The sequence below is a fragment of the Calypte anna genome, chromosome 1, assembly GCF_003957555.1.
Source record: "Calypte anna isolate BGI_N300 chromosome 1, bCalAnn1_v1.p, whole genome shotgun sequence".
NCBI classification, from domain to species: domain Eukaryota; kingdom Metazoa; phylum Chordata; class Aves; order Apodiformes; family Trochilidae; genus Calypte; species Calypte anna.
The window spans coordinates 66,645,436-66,665,671 of NC_044244.1; the positions used below are offsets into that span (position 1 = coordinate 66,645,436).

A 20,236-nucleotide genomic window follows, 5' to 3' on the forward strand; every position below is an offset into this window, starting at 1 on the left:
TTCTTATCTTGGCTGTATGCATCTTACACAGCTTGTAATGACAACCTGAACGGGACCCAACCAGTTTTCCTGCAGGATGTAATTTGACCCACAAATCTGCAGCAGATAGCTTGGCCATCTGGATAGTGTGTGTGACGGGATGTAAGAAATCACCAGTTCAGTTGGGTCCAAATCATTGGAAGGTTTCCCTTCAAGTGTTCTCAGAACTGTCAGGGGGTTTCAAGTGCTCTTGGAGCTGAGTGCAAGAACCGTGTTACAACAATTTTTTCCTATGCTTGCTTTGCTGCCTAGTAGGCACGAAGGTAATTTCCAATGAAAACTGGACAGACATGATGCGGTCTGGAACCACGTCAACATTAAGCGTTCAAGGAAGCTCTGCTTTTGCTCATTCCAAATTATAATGAACTTATTAAACTCAATTATCTCCCAACCCCTAAATTACCCTAAATGTTAATTTCAGAAACACTGATAGCAGTGTCTTTTACAAGTAACGTGGTTCTCCAGAGAAGAACGCCGCTAGAAATACCGCTTTCTCTCCGACTGGCAGCTGCCTGCCTCAGAGCAGCCCGCACGCCCCAACACCACGGGAAGGACCCCTCTAGGGCGGCCGACCCGAAAGAGCGGGTGCCGGCAGACGGGGAGCAAGCAGGAGGGCAAGTGGGCCAAGAACGAGAGAGCTCTCCGCAGCAGATCTGGCAAACCAGCCCTGAATCCCGCGGGGAGCGGATGGCGGCCGCGGGCGCATCCCCAAGGCCGCCGCTGGGGATGTCAGAGCCCGTTAGCTCCCTGAGCAGGCGCCTCCGCCCAGCGCTCCCGGCGGAGGCGGCTCCTGGCTCCCGCCTTGCCAAAAGCCATCGGGGAGCTGCCGGTCTTCAGTTCCGAGCGCCGACGGCGTCAGCCGAGTCCGGAGAAGCCCGCATCGCCTCTCCCACGCCCAGGGCCCCTCCCGGGGGAGCCATGGGGCAGTGCCGGCACGCACGCAGACGCCGGGCGTAGGGCGGAGTGCGGGGGGAAAGATGGGAGGTGCGGCGGCCGCGCTCGCCTTACCCGGCATGCAGCGGGCGGCGGGTTCGCACGAAGATGGCGGCGCCTCTAGAGGACTACGAGAAAGAAGCGGGTTGCGTCCCCATCCTGCACCCAGAGGTGAGGGCACCTCGCCCGGTAGTGGCAGCGGCAGGCGGGCACAGGGAACGCCCGGGACTGCGCCTCGCCGCGGCGGAGGGGTGGGGGACGCTAGCGGGCGGGCTCCGCGGGAGGCAGGAGGTGCGGCGCCGCTGCCGGCCTGGGTGTGCGCGGCGGCAGCGTGCCGGGGTGGGCAGGGCAGGGCCGGGCCGGGCAGGGCCGCGCTGCGACAAGGATATTGCCAGGAGGCTGCGGGTGGCAGGAGGGTAGGCGTGTGGCGCCTCGTCCCGTGATGCCCTCCCCGGCACCGGGCCGCGGGGCTGAGGCGGGTGGCGGAGGCTTGCCCGCCCTCAGGCCTGCCGCCACCCAGCCGCTGCTCCGCGGGCAGAAGCGCCCCGGGGCAGTGCCGCGGCACCGGCGGCCTCACACGGCGGTGTTCAATGCGTGTCCAGGCTCGGCGCCCGTCCCTGCCGTCCCTGGGGGGCTGCGGCCCGGCAGCCTGCGGTTAGCGGTTCAAAGGAGGAGGAATAAATGTTTTCCTCTTGCGTTTTTCTGGTACCGGCCTGCGGCTCGTCCACACGTGGGACCGGGTCCGACGCAGCCCCGCATGCCCTGTGTGGCGAGGGGTTTTTGTTGGAAGCAAAGGGTCTGTTTTTGCCCGTGTGTTGGGCTGGCAGCCGGAGGAATGTTTACAGGTAACATGTAGAGGTGATTTCATGTCTTAGTTTTACCTTTCATTTGTGCCACCCACCTTTGTGAACACCGTGAGTGTCTTCTTGAGGACTTGGGTGATTGTCTTGCGGTGGGCTTTAAAAAATTCAGAAAACCTTTTGTGTGTGGAGTTGTCACCTGATGCATTGAGCCTTGTAAGAACTGATTTTTCAGCCTAGGAGTGTGTACATACCTGGCTGTAATTTTGGCTAAGCAGGAGTTACTGTCCTTCCTTACACAACATCTTAAAGACACTTCTAGTTTTCTTGATGACAGAACAAGCCCTATGGGGCCAATGAATCTGTCATGGTTTAACACTGGCCCGGCAATTAAACCAAATAACAGACGCTCTCTATTAATCTCTCTCTCCTCCTTGATAAAGAAAGGAGAGATAATAAGGGAGAGAGACTTATGGGTTGGAAACTAAACTACACAACTTTAATGAACAGTAATGATAAATAGGAAAAATTACTAAATATATACAAATATACAGGAAAATGGATAAAATGTTCCTCCCTCCTTTCCCCCAATAACTCTCACATCACCACCAAGGCTGCAGGGCAGCCCTGGGAAAGTCCAGGCTGGACTCCTGGAGTCGGCAGCAGTCGGGAGCTGGAGGCAGGAACACACAGATATGGGCTGGCACGGATCAGGACCACAGGCAGACGAACGGACGGGATCCTTCCAGGATGCCGGGTGAAGGAAGGGAAGCAGGGAAATCAGGAAATCCAGAAGTCTGGAAATCTGTGAATGGATATCTTCCCCATTCTTCTCTACCTCTCCAAACTGTACTTTTGACTTCAAAATGGACATATTTTTGGGGTCTGTTTTTTCTGAAGGTTAAGCAGCAAAATGGTCTACTCAAAATAAGTGTCTTTATTTATTTATTTACTTTTAAGCGATGTGAAAAATTCCTTTGCTACATGTTTCTTCAGACTAACTGGAGAAGTACCCACATTTGCAGTGGCTGATGTTTCTCAGAAGTAACAGAAGTTTTCAGTAACGATTCAGAGTGGGTGTTGATGTTTTCTGAAAAAAAAAAAGTTCTTGTGGTAACTTTAGAGTGGTGGTGTAAAACTGTAAAATGGAATAAAAGGCATCTGCAGGCTGTTAGAAAAACGTGTTTTAGAGACTGTATTTGTTAAATTGAGCAGTTTTAGTCAACAAAAATGTTTCAGTTAAAGTTGTTTTTTGCTAGTTAAGCAACCTGGTAGAATTATGTGTGTTTCCTTTGGTGTATGAAGTTGAGGGTGTACAAAAAATGGGGAAGGAAATAAGTAAGTTAATATATGTTGTATTCTGTAACACTAACCTGAATCTTATTTTTTATGCAATAAGTATCACTTGTGTAACTAGTCTTGAGTGTTTTTATTTAATTTTTTCTGGATATGCTGAGTATCTGACTGTCTTATTAACAGGGAAGCGTTTTCATGGATTTCAGTGTTTTCTCAGTCCTTAGAATACCTCTGTCTAGATAAACTTTAAAAAGGTAGGGGTGTTTTTAATGTTAGTGGCGAGCCTTAAAAAGAATCTTAAATCTTAAAAGAGCATTTTAAAAGAGCATTTCTAGAGTGTCTACTAAAAGTCACAGAATTTTGTACTGTAGCAGAGCTGTAGTGTTACAGACCTGCCCACTGACCAGTGTATTGCACCTGTGTTCAGTCTTTTTGAAGGTCAGGAGCCTTAATACTCATTTTCACTTTTAAAGAAAATAGCACCATGTCCTTATGTAAGCAGTGATGTTGGAGTATATAATCTGTTGTATATGTATACCAATTTATGGTGTTTTTATAGGACTGTTATCTTTCTCAGTTTCTTATGTTTCTTGCTACCTTTACCTGTTGTGCATATTTTTTAGGTATTTTTTTCTGTGCCTTGCTTCAATAATATTTGTTGTTCTTATCTCGAGTACAGTTTATGCCACTGTTTTTACTTGCGTTGTTGTAAGATTACTAGTAGAGCAAGAAAGCATAGTAGTATAATTTTAGTGGTGAAGTATAAGTAACATGAATTGTTTAAATAATATTCATAGAATGATCTTATAATATATGATAAATGCATGGGGAACAGCTGGCTAACTACTTGGAAGTAGTTGATAGAGAGAATTATTCTTAAATGTTACTGTTAATTCACCAGCCTCAAGACTTTCATGAATGATTTGGAAGTAATAACAAAATTGTCATTAATAAAGCTTGCAGATGACCAAGATGGGTATCTGCTAAGCACGGTGGACAGAACAGCAGTTTAAAAACATGCAGAATTCATGTGAAGCTGTGCTAGTAAAACTAAGTACACCTTAGTGCAGCCATATTTGAAGTAATGCATTGAAGATAAGGAGCATAGGCATGGGATTGTGTCTTGAAATTTATGTGCTAGTAGGATATCAGTATTAACAAGCAGTTCAGCAGAAGCTCCTGGTATAATGCTTTGATTTTTAAAATATGTAGTATATTCCTTGATTTATTTTTTTAAAGGTGGTTAGTGATGAGCAAGGAGATGTTTTTTGACTGAGAATGTGGTAATATGATGACATTTTGTCTTTAAAAGTCATTGTTAAACAGTGAAGAGTGTGGAAAAGAGCTGAAAATTATTTTAATAATGCCTTACTGTGAAAGGCTTGAAAAACTCTGTTCACTCTATCAGAAATAGTGAAAAACACCTTTTTGCACCATGGAGATACTTGTTTACTGAGATGCAGTGTCTTAATTTGCTTCATACTCTTGCAAAATGCAGTGGCTGGAAACTGATCCCAGTGGGATCAAATTGAAATACACAAGTGGTAAATCAGGAGTAATCATTGTAATGAAGAAAGGAAGGCAATGGTGGACTGTCCAGCTCTTGATATTTTTAGGCAATGATGGATTATCCAGCTCTTAATGTTTTCAGCTTGAGTTTGGATGCCTCTCCAGAGACCAAATGCAAGATTTTGAATTCTGCATGTGGATAACTGGATGGTGTCTCAAACCCATGCATATCCCATGAATACAGAGGAGTGAAGACTGTGTTTGGGTGACTGCTTCTGTGAGATAGCACCTCTTTCATATGCATTAAATCTTTGGAAGGATTGTGAAGTGTGTGGATGACCAAAGAGGGAGAGCCCTGTGGTTGCAGAACTTAGGTTGGACATGGCATTGGCTGCCCTACAATGTGGGCTCCTTTGAGGTAGCTCCTTTGTAAGAGATGCAGAACATTTTAGGGTGGCACAGTAATAACACTGGACTGAGTAGTTCCTCCTAGTTTGTTGCCCTCTGCTAGTGGTCAGTTCTATGGGTAGAGCAATAATGGCAAACATCACTTCTGTTTATATAGTGCAGCCCTAGTACAGGAATGCTGCTTGTACAATGTACTTATCCTTTCACTAAATTATTTTAATAGGCCTTCTGGCCTGAAATTCCTTGGATCCACTAAACCAGAACAGCAGATTAGGATAGGTTTGATTGCTTTATTTTGAAATCCAATATTGAGGTCGGGGGTATGGAGAGTCTTTAGGAAATGAATTTAGTTTGTATTGCTCCTTTTTGTTTGGAAAAATTACTGTGGTGTGTGACCTAAAATGGCCAGAACTGCCAAAGGCATTTCAGCTGTTCACAGCTGCATCTCTTCCTAAATGATAAGAACAAGTACTGTGGAAGAAGATCTATTTTTTACTGCTATGTAATGCATTCACTGGTGTCCTTAGGTTGTGTGGGATATGTTTGAGAGAGATGGAAATTACTGTTTGTTACACATCTATTTAGACACTAGAAAAGTGTTGGCTTTTGTTTGGTTTTGTGTTTCTTGTTTGTTTTGTTTACTCCAAATTCAGAGGAGAAAAATCTTCCTGCAAAGGTGGAAGGACATTTTAAGGCCCTAGCAGACATTACCACAGCTGGAAGCCTTCAATTTTATGTTACTCTCCCTTTGGTTCAGTTTTTAACTATCTGGGAAATTAGAAGTGTGATATCTCTTTATATTACTTGGTGGCAATTTGAAGGAAATAGCTAAAATGATTGTAGATGGCTTTGATTCTAATTTCTTCTGTTTAAAATATAATTAAAAGCCTTATTTTACAGTTTTATTCCATGCCCTGTGGGGTTCTGTCATTGTTGGGGTTGTAGTGGGGTAGCAGAATATTCTTCTATGTCCTATAAAGGTATGGGACTTTCTACCAAAGGCAGGGTCACTCCAGGGGCTAAGCTTATATTTATGACCTCATTCAAAGATCAGTTGTTGTTTATCATATTACTTAAAAAGGAGGATGGAACCATGAAGTTTCAGAGAAATGATCATGCTTAATATTCAAATTTGAGTCTCACTTTGTGTATCATTATTAGCTTGTAACTTGAGGCCAGAGAGGACTGCAGATCTAATCCAATCTTCTGTAGCACCTACTGAGGCTTTAATGAACTAATGTTTCTATAGCTGGCACAATACTTATACAGTAAAAAATAGGCAAAATCCCACAGTAACAGACAATAATGAATAGCTGGGCAAGTTGCCCCAAATTTAATTAGTGTGTTTAAGTCTGAAACCTGTTTCTAGTCTGAATTTATTTGTTTCTGTGTGTACATCCTGAGAGTTATCTATTGAAATGTAGGTCTGCATGTTTATTCAGTATGCTGCTGATTATCAGATGACTGCATGGGTGTTATGGTCTGAAGTCCTACTGACCCTTTTAAGTCTCCTTTGTTGCTCCAATCTGTCAGTGGTTTTGTGGCATTGTTCTGAGAGCAATAGCTGTTTTAGTGGTGAACTTGAGGACAGAGCACTAATCTAACAGTCGTGGTAGGATAGATTGCCAGTAGTAAAGAACTTGTACATTCTTCCACAGTGCTCCCCATTTGCCTAGACCATTGTACTGGTCTTGTTGGGACCTGCATCACGCTGGAAGCTTCAGTGCTCTTTGGATAGTTTCCTGCATGGGTCTTCATTTTAGATATGACTTTTCTGGTTTTTTAAATACCAACAAAAGTAACAAAAAAGCCTGATTCTACCTTGTCCCAGCCTTCCCCAAGTAATGTAAGCTATGTTGTATCAGAAATAGTTTTATTTATCTCTCGTTTTCCTCTTACTATAAAACTTAGTTCTAACTGTTGTTTATTTTAGGTTGCAGAGAACCATGAAGTAGGATGGGGTCAAAATACAAGCTCTGTAGGAGTACTTAGAGTACTCTCAGAAGTATTTTCATAATGATACTTGAATGATACTCAGGTTTAAAAAATGAGAGTTACTGAAAAGAGCAAGATCTTTTTTTTTTTTGGCTAACATAGTCCTTAACTAGGACAGTCAAAGGAATTGTAAGAATAAAGCTTGTGCATCTCTAGTTTTTAATGCACATGAGAGAGATCACATTTGTTTTCTTTATAATCTATTTCTTAACCAAAACGTCAGGCAATACTAAATCAAGTGCTTTGGACATTAACCATGTTTGTTTGACCATTACTACACACAACTGAAGGTGCTGGGTTTAGTTTTCTATGAAGCCACAGTACTTTGGATTACTGGTCCTTTCTGTTGTTTCCACGTCAAACTTAGAAGAGCCAGCAATGATTTAAAAAAATAGTAACCATTTATAACTTATGTTGTCTTTTATTCATATCGCTGGTATTTCTTCAAGCTTAGTGAAAACCAGTGTTTACATCTTTTGGAATATATGGTTGACCTGAATAACCCGTGCTTTGAAAAAGTGTAATATTTATTATTATATTAGAAAGAATGTTGTCCTGACAACGTTTTTGTTTTTTGTTTTTTTTTACTAGGTTCCCTATGCCCCCCAGTTTGTTCTCACTTCCTGTGTAAGCTATGCAGTTTTTCACCATTCTGGGCTTTTTCTCAGTGGTAATATAGACTTCTCAGGCATCTAGTAAAATATTTAAAAATAGATACTATTTACAGTTTTTCCTCCACATGGTTTTTTTTTCTGATTTGAGCAGAATTTGATTTTTAACTTCCTGGAAAGGCCCTTTTAAAGTACCAGTGAAATGTGTGACTTGATCTAAATTCATATTGACTCAGTTTGCTTTTATTTGTTGAGCACAGATTTTATTTCTCTCAGATTTCACAAAATTCTGGTTTTTTTAATAACATTTGTTTCATTGTCTTTACCTGTTTGCTCAGGAAACAAATGAAACAAATGTGGTGGAAGGTTCCATCTTAACTTTGCAGAATCCTCTTTTTAGAATTAAAGAGGAAAATATTTGGGTTTTGCTTGAAAATTAGACAGTATTGACATACTTAGGTAGGAACACCTTCAGTCATTGATATTTCAGCATGTGTGCTATCCTCTGCTGCTGTTCAAAGACAGCATGAGGTAAAGATTTGGTTTTTATTGCATCCCTGTTGTTGAGAGAAACACTGGGCTGTGTTAAAAATGAGAATGTAGGCAAAGTTAAAAGACTTTTCTGAAGTTGGAGGGAGTCTGGCTGAATTGAAACCAGGCCTGCCACACCCAGTATGTGGAGTAAGGTTAGACTGCAGATCATCTTGTGCAAGTCTGAAATGTACTCATTTCTTCCTATGCATGTAAAATGCTCTCAGGTCTTAAGTAGTGTGTCCTTGGTTGCCTCTGTAAGGAGGGAGGTATGAAAAATCGGAGGTAGTAGGAATGCTGTGGTCAGAGGTTGGTGTTGGCCTGCTCAAGAGCAGGCAAAGATGAAAGTGAGTTGGTAAGGACAGAGCTCAGCAACAAGAGAGGGGGAATATCAGAGTGTGCTTTGAAAACACTTGTGTTGCCAGCTTTGAAGGATGTGGTTTTGCAACTGAATTTAAGCTCATCTAAAACCACGGTGGAACTTGGACACAGTCCCTTAGTGTTCCTGGTGTGAGCTCTTGCAGTTGTATGGTCAGCAGGTGAATTGGGATGCTTTCCTGCTTTGTGAGTCCCTGACCTGATCAGCTGATGCCATTCATGTCCTTTTGTGAGAACTGGTGAGAATGCACAGCCAGGACCATGAGTGTGACCATCCCTTCTGATAGTGGCAGTTTTAGCTTGGTTTAGAAAAAAATAAATCAGTGGGAAATTCATCCCATGCAAAAAAATTGTGAATAACTCTGTCAGCTTATTAAACTTACTGATTGTACCATCAAGTGCACTACATGGATAGAATGGAACTGTACTAAAGTGTCAGGCCACAGATTTACTAAGCTGTCTCATAAGCTGCAGAAAATTTACTATCAGCATGACTAAAAGCACCTGTAATACACTTTCTCTTGGTACATGAGCTGCCTTGTGTTTATTGTAAGTGGGAATGAGAGTTGGCACTGATTAACTGATATGAGTCTCTGCTGTTTGCAGGCGTAACATTGTGGTGGAAATGGTAAATTTAAGTTTTCTATGAAGACTGAGTACAACATGTACTAACTCTCTTTTTTTCTGTATGTGCTGAGGAGAAAATAGGGGGTCCATAGCTAGACTGACTTCTTGTTCTGTCTTGTGCAGTTGCTGGTGCTCTAATTTCTGATTTAATTTTTTGTTTGGTCTGGAAGATGATTTGCCTGTGAACTTACCGGAGAGCATAATTTACATATGAGCGTGGCCTTGGCAAATAATTGTCAAACAAAACAGACCCTTCAGCAGATGCTTTTTTGATGGTGTGATGCTACTGTGTTGGAAAATTGAATGAAGAACCTTTATTTCTGAAAAAGAATTTTCAGAATATTCTTTTCTGGAAATTTTAAAGAAGTTTTGTGGTTTGTTTGGCTTTTTTTTTTTTTTTTTTTTTTTTTTTTTCCCCCTCCAAGTAGTTGAGGATCAGGATTGAGCTGGATATATACTTTGGTACATTTTTGATGTTTAGCTCTTTGTGAAAACATCATTGGTTTTAAGTTAATCTCAAGATGTCTGACAACTAGTGATAGGTCTCTCAAGGATTATTTTTTAATGTTGAGAGGTCTGCAAACTCATATACTCTGAGAACGATACCTATTTAAGTCTCTTGGGGAAAAACATAGCTGTTTTCTGTTGAAAACTTAATATTTTGTCTGAGAGTATTTTGACAATCCTTGAAAAGAAAGCCAAAAAAAAAGATGTACAAACATATAAATGTAAGTTGCTGACTAGATCAAAATTTTTATCAAGCTTTAATCCTTAATTCAAGCTTTTACTTTTTTTAACTATTACAAATGCTAGTAAATGCAGCTGTTTTAAGCAACACTTGCTGGTAAACACTGCATGTCAATAGAAGGCCTACTCATGAAGCTTTTACTTCTGAAATATATTGAAGTTGAATTCTAAAGCTGAATTTGCAGCATGGGTAAGTGAATGACTAGAAAGCAGTCCATTAGTTATAAATGCTGGCTTTGAAGAAACAAAACTTAGTTGGTACCAGCTGCCTTAAATATGTGCCTTAAATCACATATTTGACCTCTGTGTAGATTGGTTGGATTAAGGGCTCAAGCTGAGCATCTCTAACTAGTAGTTATGTAAAAAATTAGATCTACATTGGTGAGTACATAGGACTGTTCTCTCTGTGATGGCTGACTGTTGCTTGTGGGTGGAATTCTGTATCAGCAAAAGGATTACTTGATCAGGTTTGAGATGAGGCTTTTCTCAATCCGTTTCACTGCTTTTAAGGAAGCATTGTTAACTTGGACTGTAACTTGCATTAGAAAACATCTGGACATCAAGTACAGAATTTTTCCTGTTTTATGTGTATTCTCTAATTAGCTTCTCCAGGGATTTTAATAAATGTATCTTTTCTATTGGTGTGTCAAGTAACTGTGCAAATAGACAAAAATTTAGGTGGGAAACCAAGCAGACTTTATTGGATGCTGTCAAATGTGAAAAGTAAAGGAAAAAAATAACAGAATCAGCACTGAATGGAAGGGGTTTTTTTTTTTGTCGTGTCATACTCCATGTGTAATTTAATGGTATAATAGAGTACAGGGAGAATGCCCCCCAAAATTGTAAGGGTCACAATAAGTAAAAAATATAACTAGCTAAGACTTAAGTTTAAAAGTGCTAAAATAAACACAATTCACACTTTTTCATGGAGAATGTGACTTGGTTTAGAAGGAAGTTTTCTAGCATGTTTGAGTTGAAGTTGAAGTTGAGTTGAAGTGGAGGATATGCAACATCTCAGTTCAGACTGTCAAAGCACATAGCTGCTGAAGGCTCTGGCTTCTCAAACTGATGAACCAGTACAGCCCTGCATAATTTTTACTTTTTTTTCTGGCTAGGTCTTCATGCAATATTGGAAGTGTTAGACTGCTCCCAATTAGTTATAGTCAGCAGGCAGATTACCTATTACTGGTTTAATCCTACACTTTATTGCTGTTGATACAGAAGAAAAAGCTACTCTAAGCCCTGTAAATAATTAAATGTGATTATCTCTAAGACATCACTTTAATATGTGTTTCTTGAACTTGGTGAAAGGAGTAGGGGCAGGAATGTTACTGATTACAGAATTGCCACCTTAGGAAAAGAGCTCTCAGATCACCACATCTAGATGTCAACATGCCCTCCCTCTCCAGTAAAATAAATAGATTTATCACTAGCCATGTCACCCTGCCTACTAGAACATGTCCTGAAGTGCCTCATCTACACTGCTTTTAAATACTTTCAGGGATGGTGATTCCACCACCACCACCTCCCTGGGTAGCCCATTCCAGAGCCTAACTACTCTCTAAGCAAAGAAGTTTCTCCTGCTGGCCACATTGTTCCTGATACAAGCCAGGATGCCACTGGCCTTCTTGGCCACCTGGGCACACTGCTGGCTCATGTTCAGCTTTCTGTCAATCCATACTCCCAGGCCTTTTTCTGCCTGGCAGCTTTCCAGCCACTCTTCCCAAGTTTGTAGCATTTCATGGAATTGTTGTGACCAGAGGGTAGGACCTGACACTTGGCCTTGCTAAATCTCATACAATTGGCCTCAGCTCATGAATCCAACCTGCCCAGAAGGTCCCTTTGCAGCAGATCCTTCCTACCCTCAGGCAGATCAACACTGCTACTCAACTTGGTCCCATCTGCAAACTTACTGGGGAAGGTAAGAAAAACTGTAGACTTTAGAAGAGGAACTTCCATTAAAAATGTTAAATACCATCAGTATCTTTTTTGGGAATGCAATGAATTGATATGCTTTTACTTATTTTGTGGGCATTCTTCTATTAATGCTAGTGGACAAGTGACTGGTATTTATGTGTATATAAACAAATGTGGGTTTTATTGTTATGCAAGTTACTCTAAGTTTGTCTGTATAGATTTGCACACTTTTTTAAAGTAGGAAGAAAACTGGTAAAGCTTACTGAAAAGCCCTACATCCTAACAAATGAAAACCAAAAATTGAACACATGTACAGGAAAGGTATTCTTTAATGTTAGAACTCCAATAGTCACTGTTAAATAATCCTCATATATGTATGTTGTGTTTTATATTTTAGCTTCCCTGAAGTAGTATGCTTAGCTTCAGCCACTTCCAATTTTATGATTCTTTTCACTGCAGCCACATGCAGAATTAGTGTAGTCATCAATAATTTAAAAATAAGTTGATTTCATCTGTTTTCATTAAGAAACAAAGGCATTAAGTAGTATGCAATATTTTTATGGAAGGTAATGGTTTAATTTCTACATTTTTATTTAGAACTTTTTAGTGTTTTTTCTTCTGAATGTGAATTATTTGTCACTGTTCTGAATCTGTGAGACTTTGGTCATGCTTTTTGCTTCCTTGCAGCATTATTGCATAACAATAAAGGAAAAGCAGTGCTAGCCATCTGTTAATGCCTACCAGAGCCACATGTAGCAGCTGTAAAGAGCAGTATTTTCATCCCTTCCTTATGTCCAAGCAGACACATGGACTATTTGTATCCTCCTGCTATATATAATTGTGAATTATGAAACTGTTCTCAGAATAATTCAGTCTTGGTCATCTTATGCTTTCATGTGTAACTCCTTTTTTTTTTTTTTCTTTTTTTTTCTATGAATACTCTTCTTAGACTTAGCGGATTTCATTTTGACTTTTTTATATGAAAAGATTAAAAGATTTGAGTACTGAGGGGAAATGAGCACAGCTTTATTTGTGCATTTGGTTATGTGTAGGACTGACTGGGAATGCCAGCATTGTTATTGCTCATTTTTGAGAGCTCTGTTTACTTTTTTCCCCTTTTCCCCTGTACCTAATCTTTTTACTGTTGGAGTTAAGTTTCATATTTTGCTTTATCTTCTGTTTCCCCATCCTATTAGTCCTGTTTTTCAGAGGACTTTTTCTGTTCTAATATGTTGTTTCTTTTTTTGCAAAGCACCTTTTTTTTTCTTTAGCCTTATTCTCACTTCTCATTTCTTTCTGTTCTGCATTATTTACACTTATATGCAAGCAAAATCCATGTTTCATGCCTGATGGGTAATGGCAACCTAGTCACAGATGGACAAGTGATTAGGACACTGTCAAAAGATAGTCACTGAAGTGGGAAGCTCATCTAGGAAGAGCGACCTATGGGGTTGTAATGGGAGAACAAAATTTAATTTCTATAAATAATTAAAATCTGCCTCTCTTGCAACTTTGCAAGCCAACCAACTCTACCAGTTTCTAGACTAGCATCGTTTAGTTCATCCTACCAGCCCTGAATATTTGAAAGCTGGAGTATTTTGTTCTATGATTACTGAAGAAAATTAACAATTGGCAGCTGCCAAATGTTTCTGCTATCTTCCCTTTCTTGCTTTCCCTCTGTCAGTGGATCTGGAGTTTTTTTTCATAGGAGAAACAAATTTGACTTTTTGTCCTAGTAAAAGAATCAGACACTTCTGTTTCCTGTTTTATTTTTTTCCTCTAATTACTTGGTTGGGCTCACTGTGACCACCACTCCAAGTCTGAAAGCTGGCTTGAAGGAGGCAGTGGGAGCATGAAGGCAAGAGGGGTGGGAGACAATAGGCAGAAAAATTACCCTTCTCTTTTAGCAATGGTAAACTGCTAATTTGGCTCAAATCACACTTGGAAATGCCTTCCTGAAATGAAGGCATGATGATGCCTTGGATGAACCAAGTAGAGATTCAGTGTTTGCAACCTTTTTATTGTAAATCTGATCTGCTACCTTATATTCAGTTTTCATGACTTTTATCTGGAGGGGGACCAATTGTCAGTAGAGATCAAAATATTAAAAAATAAATGTGTTTGGATTTCAGTTAGTGTTTCTTAGCAGTGGATCATCGTTGTAAAGTTAAATTTTCCTGGAATAAATACTTAAGGACAAAAACTTAGGAATATTGTTGAAGTCATTTGTGAATGTGGTTTAGATGTTCTACGTTCAAAATATTATGCTGTTATTTTATTATCAATCATGTCTTTTAAAAATCCTTGTTTTGAGGATTTTCACTATTTTCCTGGAATTTGTGAGGGTTTATGAGTTTAGAGGAGAGTCTTTCCTATTCTAGGTGAAAACTTCAAAGCCAAATGATGACAGTGACACTGACAATACATGAAGTTTCGTGAATGGTTTGATGTGAACATGATACAAATAATTATTTTTCACTTAATGCTTATTCCTGTTCCTTCATTTATAGTGGGCAAGTAATCTACATCAATATAGGATTTTTAAGCAGCGCTTTCTCTTTCAGCCAGCAGGTTGGAGGAAGTAATCTGTTTTTTTGTCTGTTTTAATCTTATGTTAAGCTCCAAAAATAGATCCTGTCTGAATGTTGTATTTATGATTACTTTCTGGCTTAGCTGCTTATGCAGAATGACTAACACTGGGCAGGCTCACCTTGGATGCAACACCACATCGTCTGCCCTACTGGGGCTGAACAGGAGGTGTGATGCCTGGCAATGGGGAGCTTTCTCCAGGTTGTCTGCTGCTGGCTAAAAGCCATGCTGCATGCTTTATAGCAGCATTTGATGGTTGCTGCTGTGTTGAAGCCATTATATTTGGTATCAATGTGTAAAGGATTATATTTAATATCCACAGCTTTTTTAATAGCAGTCTTTTAAATTACTCTGCTAAACAGAGTGCAAAGCATTCAACGCTGTCCCACACAACATAGAATGATAGAATTCAACACTGTTCCACACAACATAGAATCATAGAATTTTCAGGGTTTGAAGGGACCTTTAAGATCATCTAGTTCCAACCCCACTGCCATGGGCAGGGACACCTCCCACTAGCTCAGGTTGCTCAGAGCCCCATCCAACCTGGCCTTAAAAACTTCCAGAGATGGGGCTTCTACCACCTACCCAGGTAACCTGTTCAGTGTCTCACCACCCAGTTTAGAGACATTCTGATCTCTAAAATGGAACAGTATGGATTTGGTGTGTAGACCACTAGTTGGATAAAGAACTGGCTGTCTGGTTGCACCCAAAGAGTTGTATCAATGGCTCAGTATCCGAATGGAGCCATATAAGTGGTGTTCCTCAAGGGTCAGTACTCAGACCAGTGCTATTTAATATTTTTGTCAGTGATGTGGAGAGGGGAATGGAATGCACCCTCAGCAAGTTTGCTGATGACACCAAACTGTGTGGTGAAGTCACCACGCTGGAGGGAAGGGATGGCATCCAGAGGGACCCTGACAGGCTGGAGAAGTGGGCTCGTGCAAACTGCATGAAGTTCAACAAGGCCAAGGGCAAGGTTCTGCAGCTGGGTCGAGGCAATCCCATGCATGAATACAGCTTGAGAGGAGAAAGGATTGAGGGGAGCCCTGAGGAGAAGGACTTAGGGGTGGTGGTGGACCAGAAGCTCAACATGAGCCATCAGTGTGTGCTTGCAGCCCAGAAAGCCAACCCTGTCCTGGGCTGCATCAAAAGGAGCACAGACAGCCCATTGAGGGAGGTGATTCTCCCCCTCTGCTCCGCTCTTGTGAGACCCCACCTGGAGTGCTGTGTCCAGTTCTGGAGTCCCCAGCACAAAAAGGACACAGAGCTCCTGCAACGTGTCCAGAGGAGAGCTCCTATAATAATCAGAGGGCTGGACCACTCTCCTCTATAAAGACAGTCTAACGAAATTGGTGGTGTTCAGCCTGGAGAAAAAGAGACTTTGAGATGACCGTATAGCAACCTTCCAATATCTGAAGGGGGCCTACAAGAAAGCTGGGGTAGGGCTTTTTACATGGGTGTATAGTGAGAGGACAAGGGGAAATGGTTTCAAACTTGAAGAGGGAAGATTTAGCTTAGAGATTGGGAAGATATTCTTTAATTTGAGGGTGGTGAGATGCTGGAACAAGTTGCCCAAAGAAGTTGTGGCTGCCCCCTCCTTGGTAATGTTCAAGGCCAGGTTGGATGGGGCCTTGAGCAACCTGGTCTAGTGGAAGGTGTCCTGCCCATGCAGGGGAGTTGAAGCTGGATGATTTTTAAGGTGTCTTCCAACCCTAGGCATTCTATGAAACATAAGGCAGATGTTAAACATTTAGAAAGATAAAACTTGACAGAAAAGGTGGTGGCAAGGTTAAATGTTTGCTAGTTCTTAAGTTTTGGTATGAGAATGTTCTAAGACAACTCACGGCAGATGAAAGGCATAGATCATGGCAGGGGAATGTACTCAAGCATGTAAAGGCTTTTGAAGGGTTTTGGTGTCTGTACAAATTTTATTAAGTGACTGTGTTGAAATACTTACATATTTAGTTTAGGGTTGTTTTACTGCTGAGTCCTTGTTGCAATTGCAATAGTTACTGCTGCAGTCCTTGAGAAGGAGAAACTCCCATATACGGGCATTGAAGATTGTGTCTACTTTCAGGTTATGTTTGCAACAATGTCAGCTGATAAAAAATCACCCTACTTGGTTTTTCTGGGTCTAAGTTTCCAAGTAACTACAGAAATACATGACAACTTGACCACTGGCTGGATAGATGTGAAGAAGAATTTATATTTACTCCATATTAGATTGTTTTAATGGTAGCCTTCCATTATTTCTTTCTGAATAATTCTTTTTAGGATAATAAGGAGAAATTACTTTTCTTCATTTATAGTACTGTCCTAGCCCTGCACAGGTTTTCAGAATACTGGAAGAAGTATTTAAGGAATGAAAAGGCTCTTTCCTGTTCCTAGGTGCTTCCTTGCATCTGTTACATTTTTGCCTTGTCAGCCAAGCATGTTGTACAAAAGCATTCACAGTTTCATAGAACTATAGTGTGAACACCTCTCTAAGAGACAGATAATGCATGTAATATTTTTTAGAGTAGAACTACCTTTAAAATAACTTAAATGAGAAAAACTTGCAATAGCTTATTTGATTACCAGTATCCACTTATAGGGAAGGCACTGAGTTTGTCCAACCAAGATGAGTGAGCTCCAGATCGAGAGTCAGGGGGCAGTTTCCGTGCCTGCCTGCAAGCTCAGTATTTAAATTTGCATTGCATTATATCATAGCTGTCTTGACTCAGGACATCTTTAATTAAAAAAAAAAATTGCCCGGTATAATAATGGAAACATTGATCATTTTAATAATTTATTGGGAATCTTAAATGTCTTTCAGAGCATGTTTAAAAGTGTTTCCAGCATTGATTAAAGAAACAAAATTTCTGGTTGTGGAACTCCGTGTTGGCATAAACTTCAGTAAAAGTAAATGACACGTTTTACTAAAATCAATCTAAATGCACTTTTGAGAATTTTCAGAGTTTGCTTCACTGTTGCACTGTTTCTTTCACCTTGCTGTGGAGGAATCAGCTACAGTATTTGTGACAAGGGGAAAATTGTCTCAAAGGTGTATAAAGTTCAGTGTTGAGTTTGCTTGCGCTGCCTTTCACATGCATGCAGCTTTTGAAGAAAAATGGTATGTTGCTGCCCTAGTGATCTATCAAGACAGTGTTTTAACAAAAAATCCACCAAGGGAAGCATTAAGGATTGAAGTGTTGTCCTTCATCAAAAGAATTAATTTGTAGGGAGCTGTATCTGTTAAAGAACATGTAATGCTCATGACCTTTATTTCTGAGACCCGTAGTATAAACATATATAGATCAGCTCTAAAGCTGGTTATGCAGTTGAAGAATCAATAAAGTATGTTCCAGTAATTTGTTTTAATAATTCCCAGTTTTTCATTTCCTAGAAGGTATTTCAGGATGCTATATTGAGTATAACATTTGTTGTAGCAAAGTGTGACAGTTTCTGGCCAATAGTGGGGTTTTTTTGGGTTTTTTGTTTGTTTGGTTGGTTGGTTTTTTTTAGCTATGCTATGTTGCATTTATAAGACAAGAAGACCCAACAAAACCCCAGATAACAAAAAGTAACATCAATTTTGATTTCTCTTAGCATTCTGTTAATACACTACGGTAGGATCTGTCAGAACTCTACTAATTAGGGTGTTTTCTATAAGGAGTTTGAAATCTGTACTGGGGAATACAGTGGCCTGCATGGCAGATGTAGAAATGTGACCAGTCAGTTTACAGTCTCACATTTAAGTAGCTTTGTAGTATATTGAGCTGCATACTGGTTTTAGTTTTGCTCATAGAATTTTTAAAATGTTTTATTTATGAGAAACTTCAGTAGTGCTGGGTTTGGTGTTCTAATAGGAAGTTTGTCTTTCTTAGGAAATAAAGCCTCAGAGCCATTACAACCATGGATATAGTGACTCTCTTGGACGGAAAAGCCACATTGATGATTACAGCACTTGGGACATTGTCAAAGCCACGCAGTAAGTTGTGGTTTGTTTATGTTTTTGGTTTGTTTTTTTGTTTGGTTGGCTGTTTTTTTGGTGTGTTAGATTTGTCTGTGTCTGCATTATTTAAAAAGCATTAAAATGGATTTATGTTTTTTATTTGCATAAAGTGAAAGGTGACCTGTATTTTTAGATAACAGTAGTGGAAGATTTCAAAAGTGAGCTCTTCAAAATTACTGTTAAGACAAATTTATTAGCATTGTATGAAAATATGTGGGAGGAATTATGATAAGTTGTAAATATAGGTGATTGCTGGACAGATTGTTGGAAGACGACGTACAGTTATCTTCCTGCTGGTACTGATGTTTGTTTTCTGTAGGTGATGATTAAGAAGTAGGTGGGCAACATTGGTATGCAACCAAAAGGATTTCCCTATTTGCTGACATCATTATAGCTTAGAAGGAATGAGTCTGTGTAGCTTCCTTCATTGTCTCTGATTCTGCAGTGTCAGTGCTGCTGTGCAACTGATTTTACTGCTGAGAAAGGATTGTAGGAGTAAACTGTGTGCAAATATAATTGTGTTCTTAATGCAAATGAATTGCACAAATCTGTGTTCTGTAATACACACTAATTCGCAAGACTTTCTGAAGAATTGTCATGACACTTTTTTGCTTATTATTTGCCATTCAGCAACCACAGCCCCTGTCACTTTTCTTCACTGTGCTGAGATGGTAAAGATTTTTGTAGTATTTTTGGTTTTGTTGTATTAATTTTAATACTTAAACTATTGGGTATGTTGCTGAGCTTTTTGCTTTTTTCTTAAAAGTATATTTTTCTTTCCTTTTTCCTATTAAAGGCATCTTCTCCAACTCAAAGCAGCCTTGCAACTCTTGAGTGTTATGCAGGCCCCATGTAGTTTTTGGAAGTATGTCCTTTGCTTCACTTTTTTGTTTTGAGTTGTGAAGAGTTTTAAGTTCTTTAAGTAGATTTTGACTGACTTTGCAATTGTTGCTCTAAATACTTTCCTGGTAATACTACAATCCTCAGTCCTCATGTTAGGGCATTTTTAGAATTTAAAATACTGGCATAGAGTCAAATGAACTGCTTCCTTTTACGAGTTACCTGTTTCCATTTGTGTATGTTCCTTATATATTTGATACCCTAGCACACATTTTCCCCACCAGCCCTCAAACTGGCGAGCTGATCTGTGATTTCAGTTGAATTGTTGCAGTTCTTTTCTGGTCTCCTCAAAGAAGGATCAGAAGGGCTGTGAGTTATCCCAGTGGATTCCTTCCTAGTCGTGATGAGGTGTGATTTGCAGAGAGGATGACATTTCACAAACAAGGACTTGACTCATGTCATAGCCCTAATGGTGTCACAGTTTGGACAGTGGCTAGGCAGTGACAGATGCTCTCTGTTATTCCCAGTTGGCTCCCAGAGAGAAGGGAATAAGAGCCACTTTATACTGAGCACCATGGGAAGGAATATTGTGGTTGGTTCATTTGGGTCACCTGAACCATCCTCTCCTCCCATGGGCTCAGCTGCTCCTCATCAATGGGCTGACAGCTGCTGGTGGTGTTCCAGGCAGGGTTTTTCTGTCTTGGTCCTCTCAAACCAGGACAAATGGCTAATATTACAAGGAAGAGGGATCATCAGCATGCATATATGATCAAGTTGTGACTAGGGAGAGCTCAGGTTTATTTTAAATATTTACTAGGATTTGAGGGCCATGTTACATAAAACAGCTGTTTTAAAGGGAAACATCTCTGAAATTTAAGATAGAAAATAAACCCACCAAATATAATAAATAATAAGTAAGCTTGAAGTAAAAAAATGCTGCTAATATATTGAGTCAGTGTTAAAAATATATACAGTCCCTATAAAAAATATGTAGTTACTTTTGTAGAAATATGATCTAT

The 20,236-nt window shown here is 40.2% G+C and overlaps 1 protein-coding gene across 1 annotated transcript in view; it reads left to right on the forward strand.

Moving 5' to 3' along the window:
- The first annotated feature begins 1,053 nt into the window (after positions 1-1,053).
- Positions 1,054-20,236, forward strand: part of ZDHHC17 (zinc finger DHHC-type containing 17) — a 78,136-nt gene continuing 58,953 nt past the window's right edge. Inside the window, exons 1-2 of the mRNA XM_030467088.1 lie at positions 1,054-1,143; positions 18,250-18,353. Of these exons, the coding sequence (XP_030322948.1) occupies positions 1,081-1,143; positions 18,250-18,353 (167 nt within the window). The 5' untranslated portion in view covers positions 1,054-1,080. The remainder of the gene's footprint in view (positions 1,144-18,249; positions 18,354-20,236) is intronic.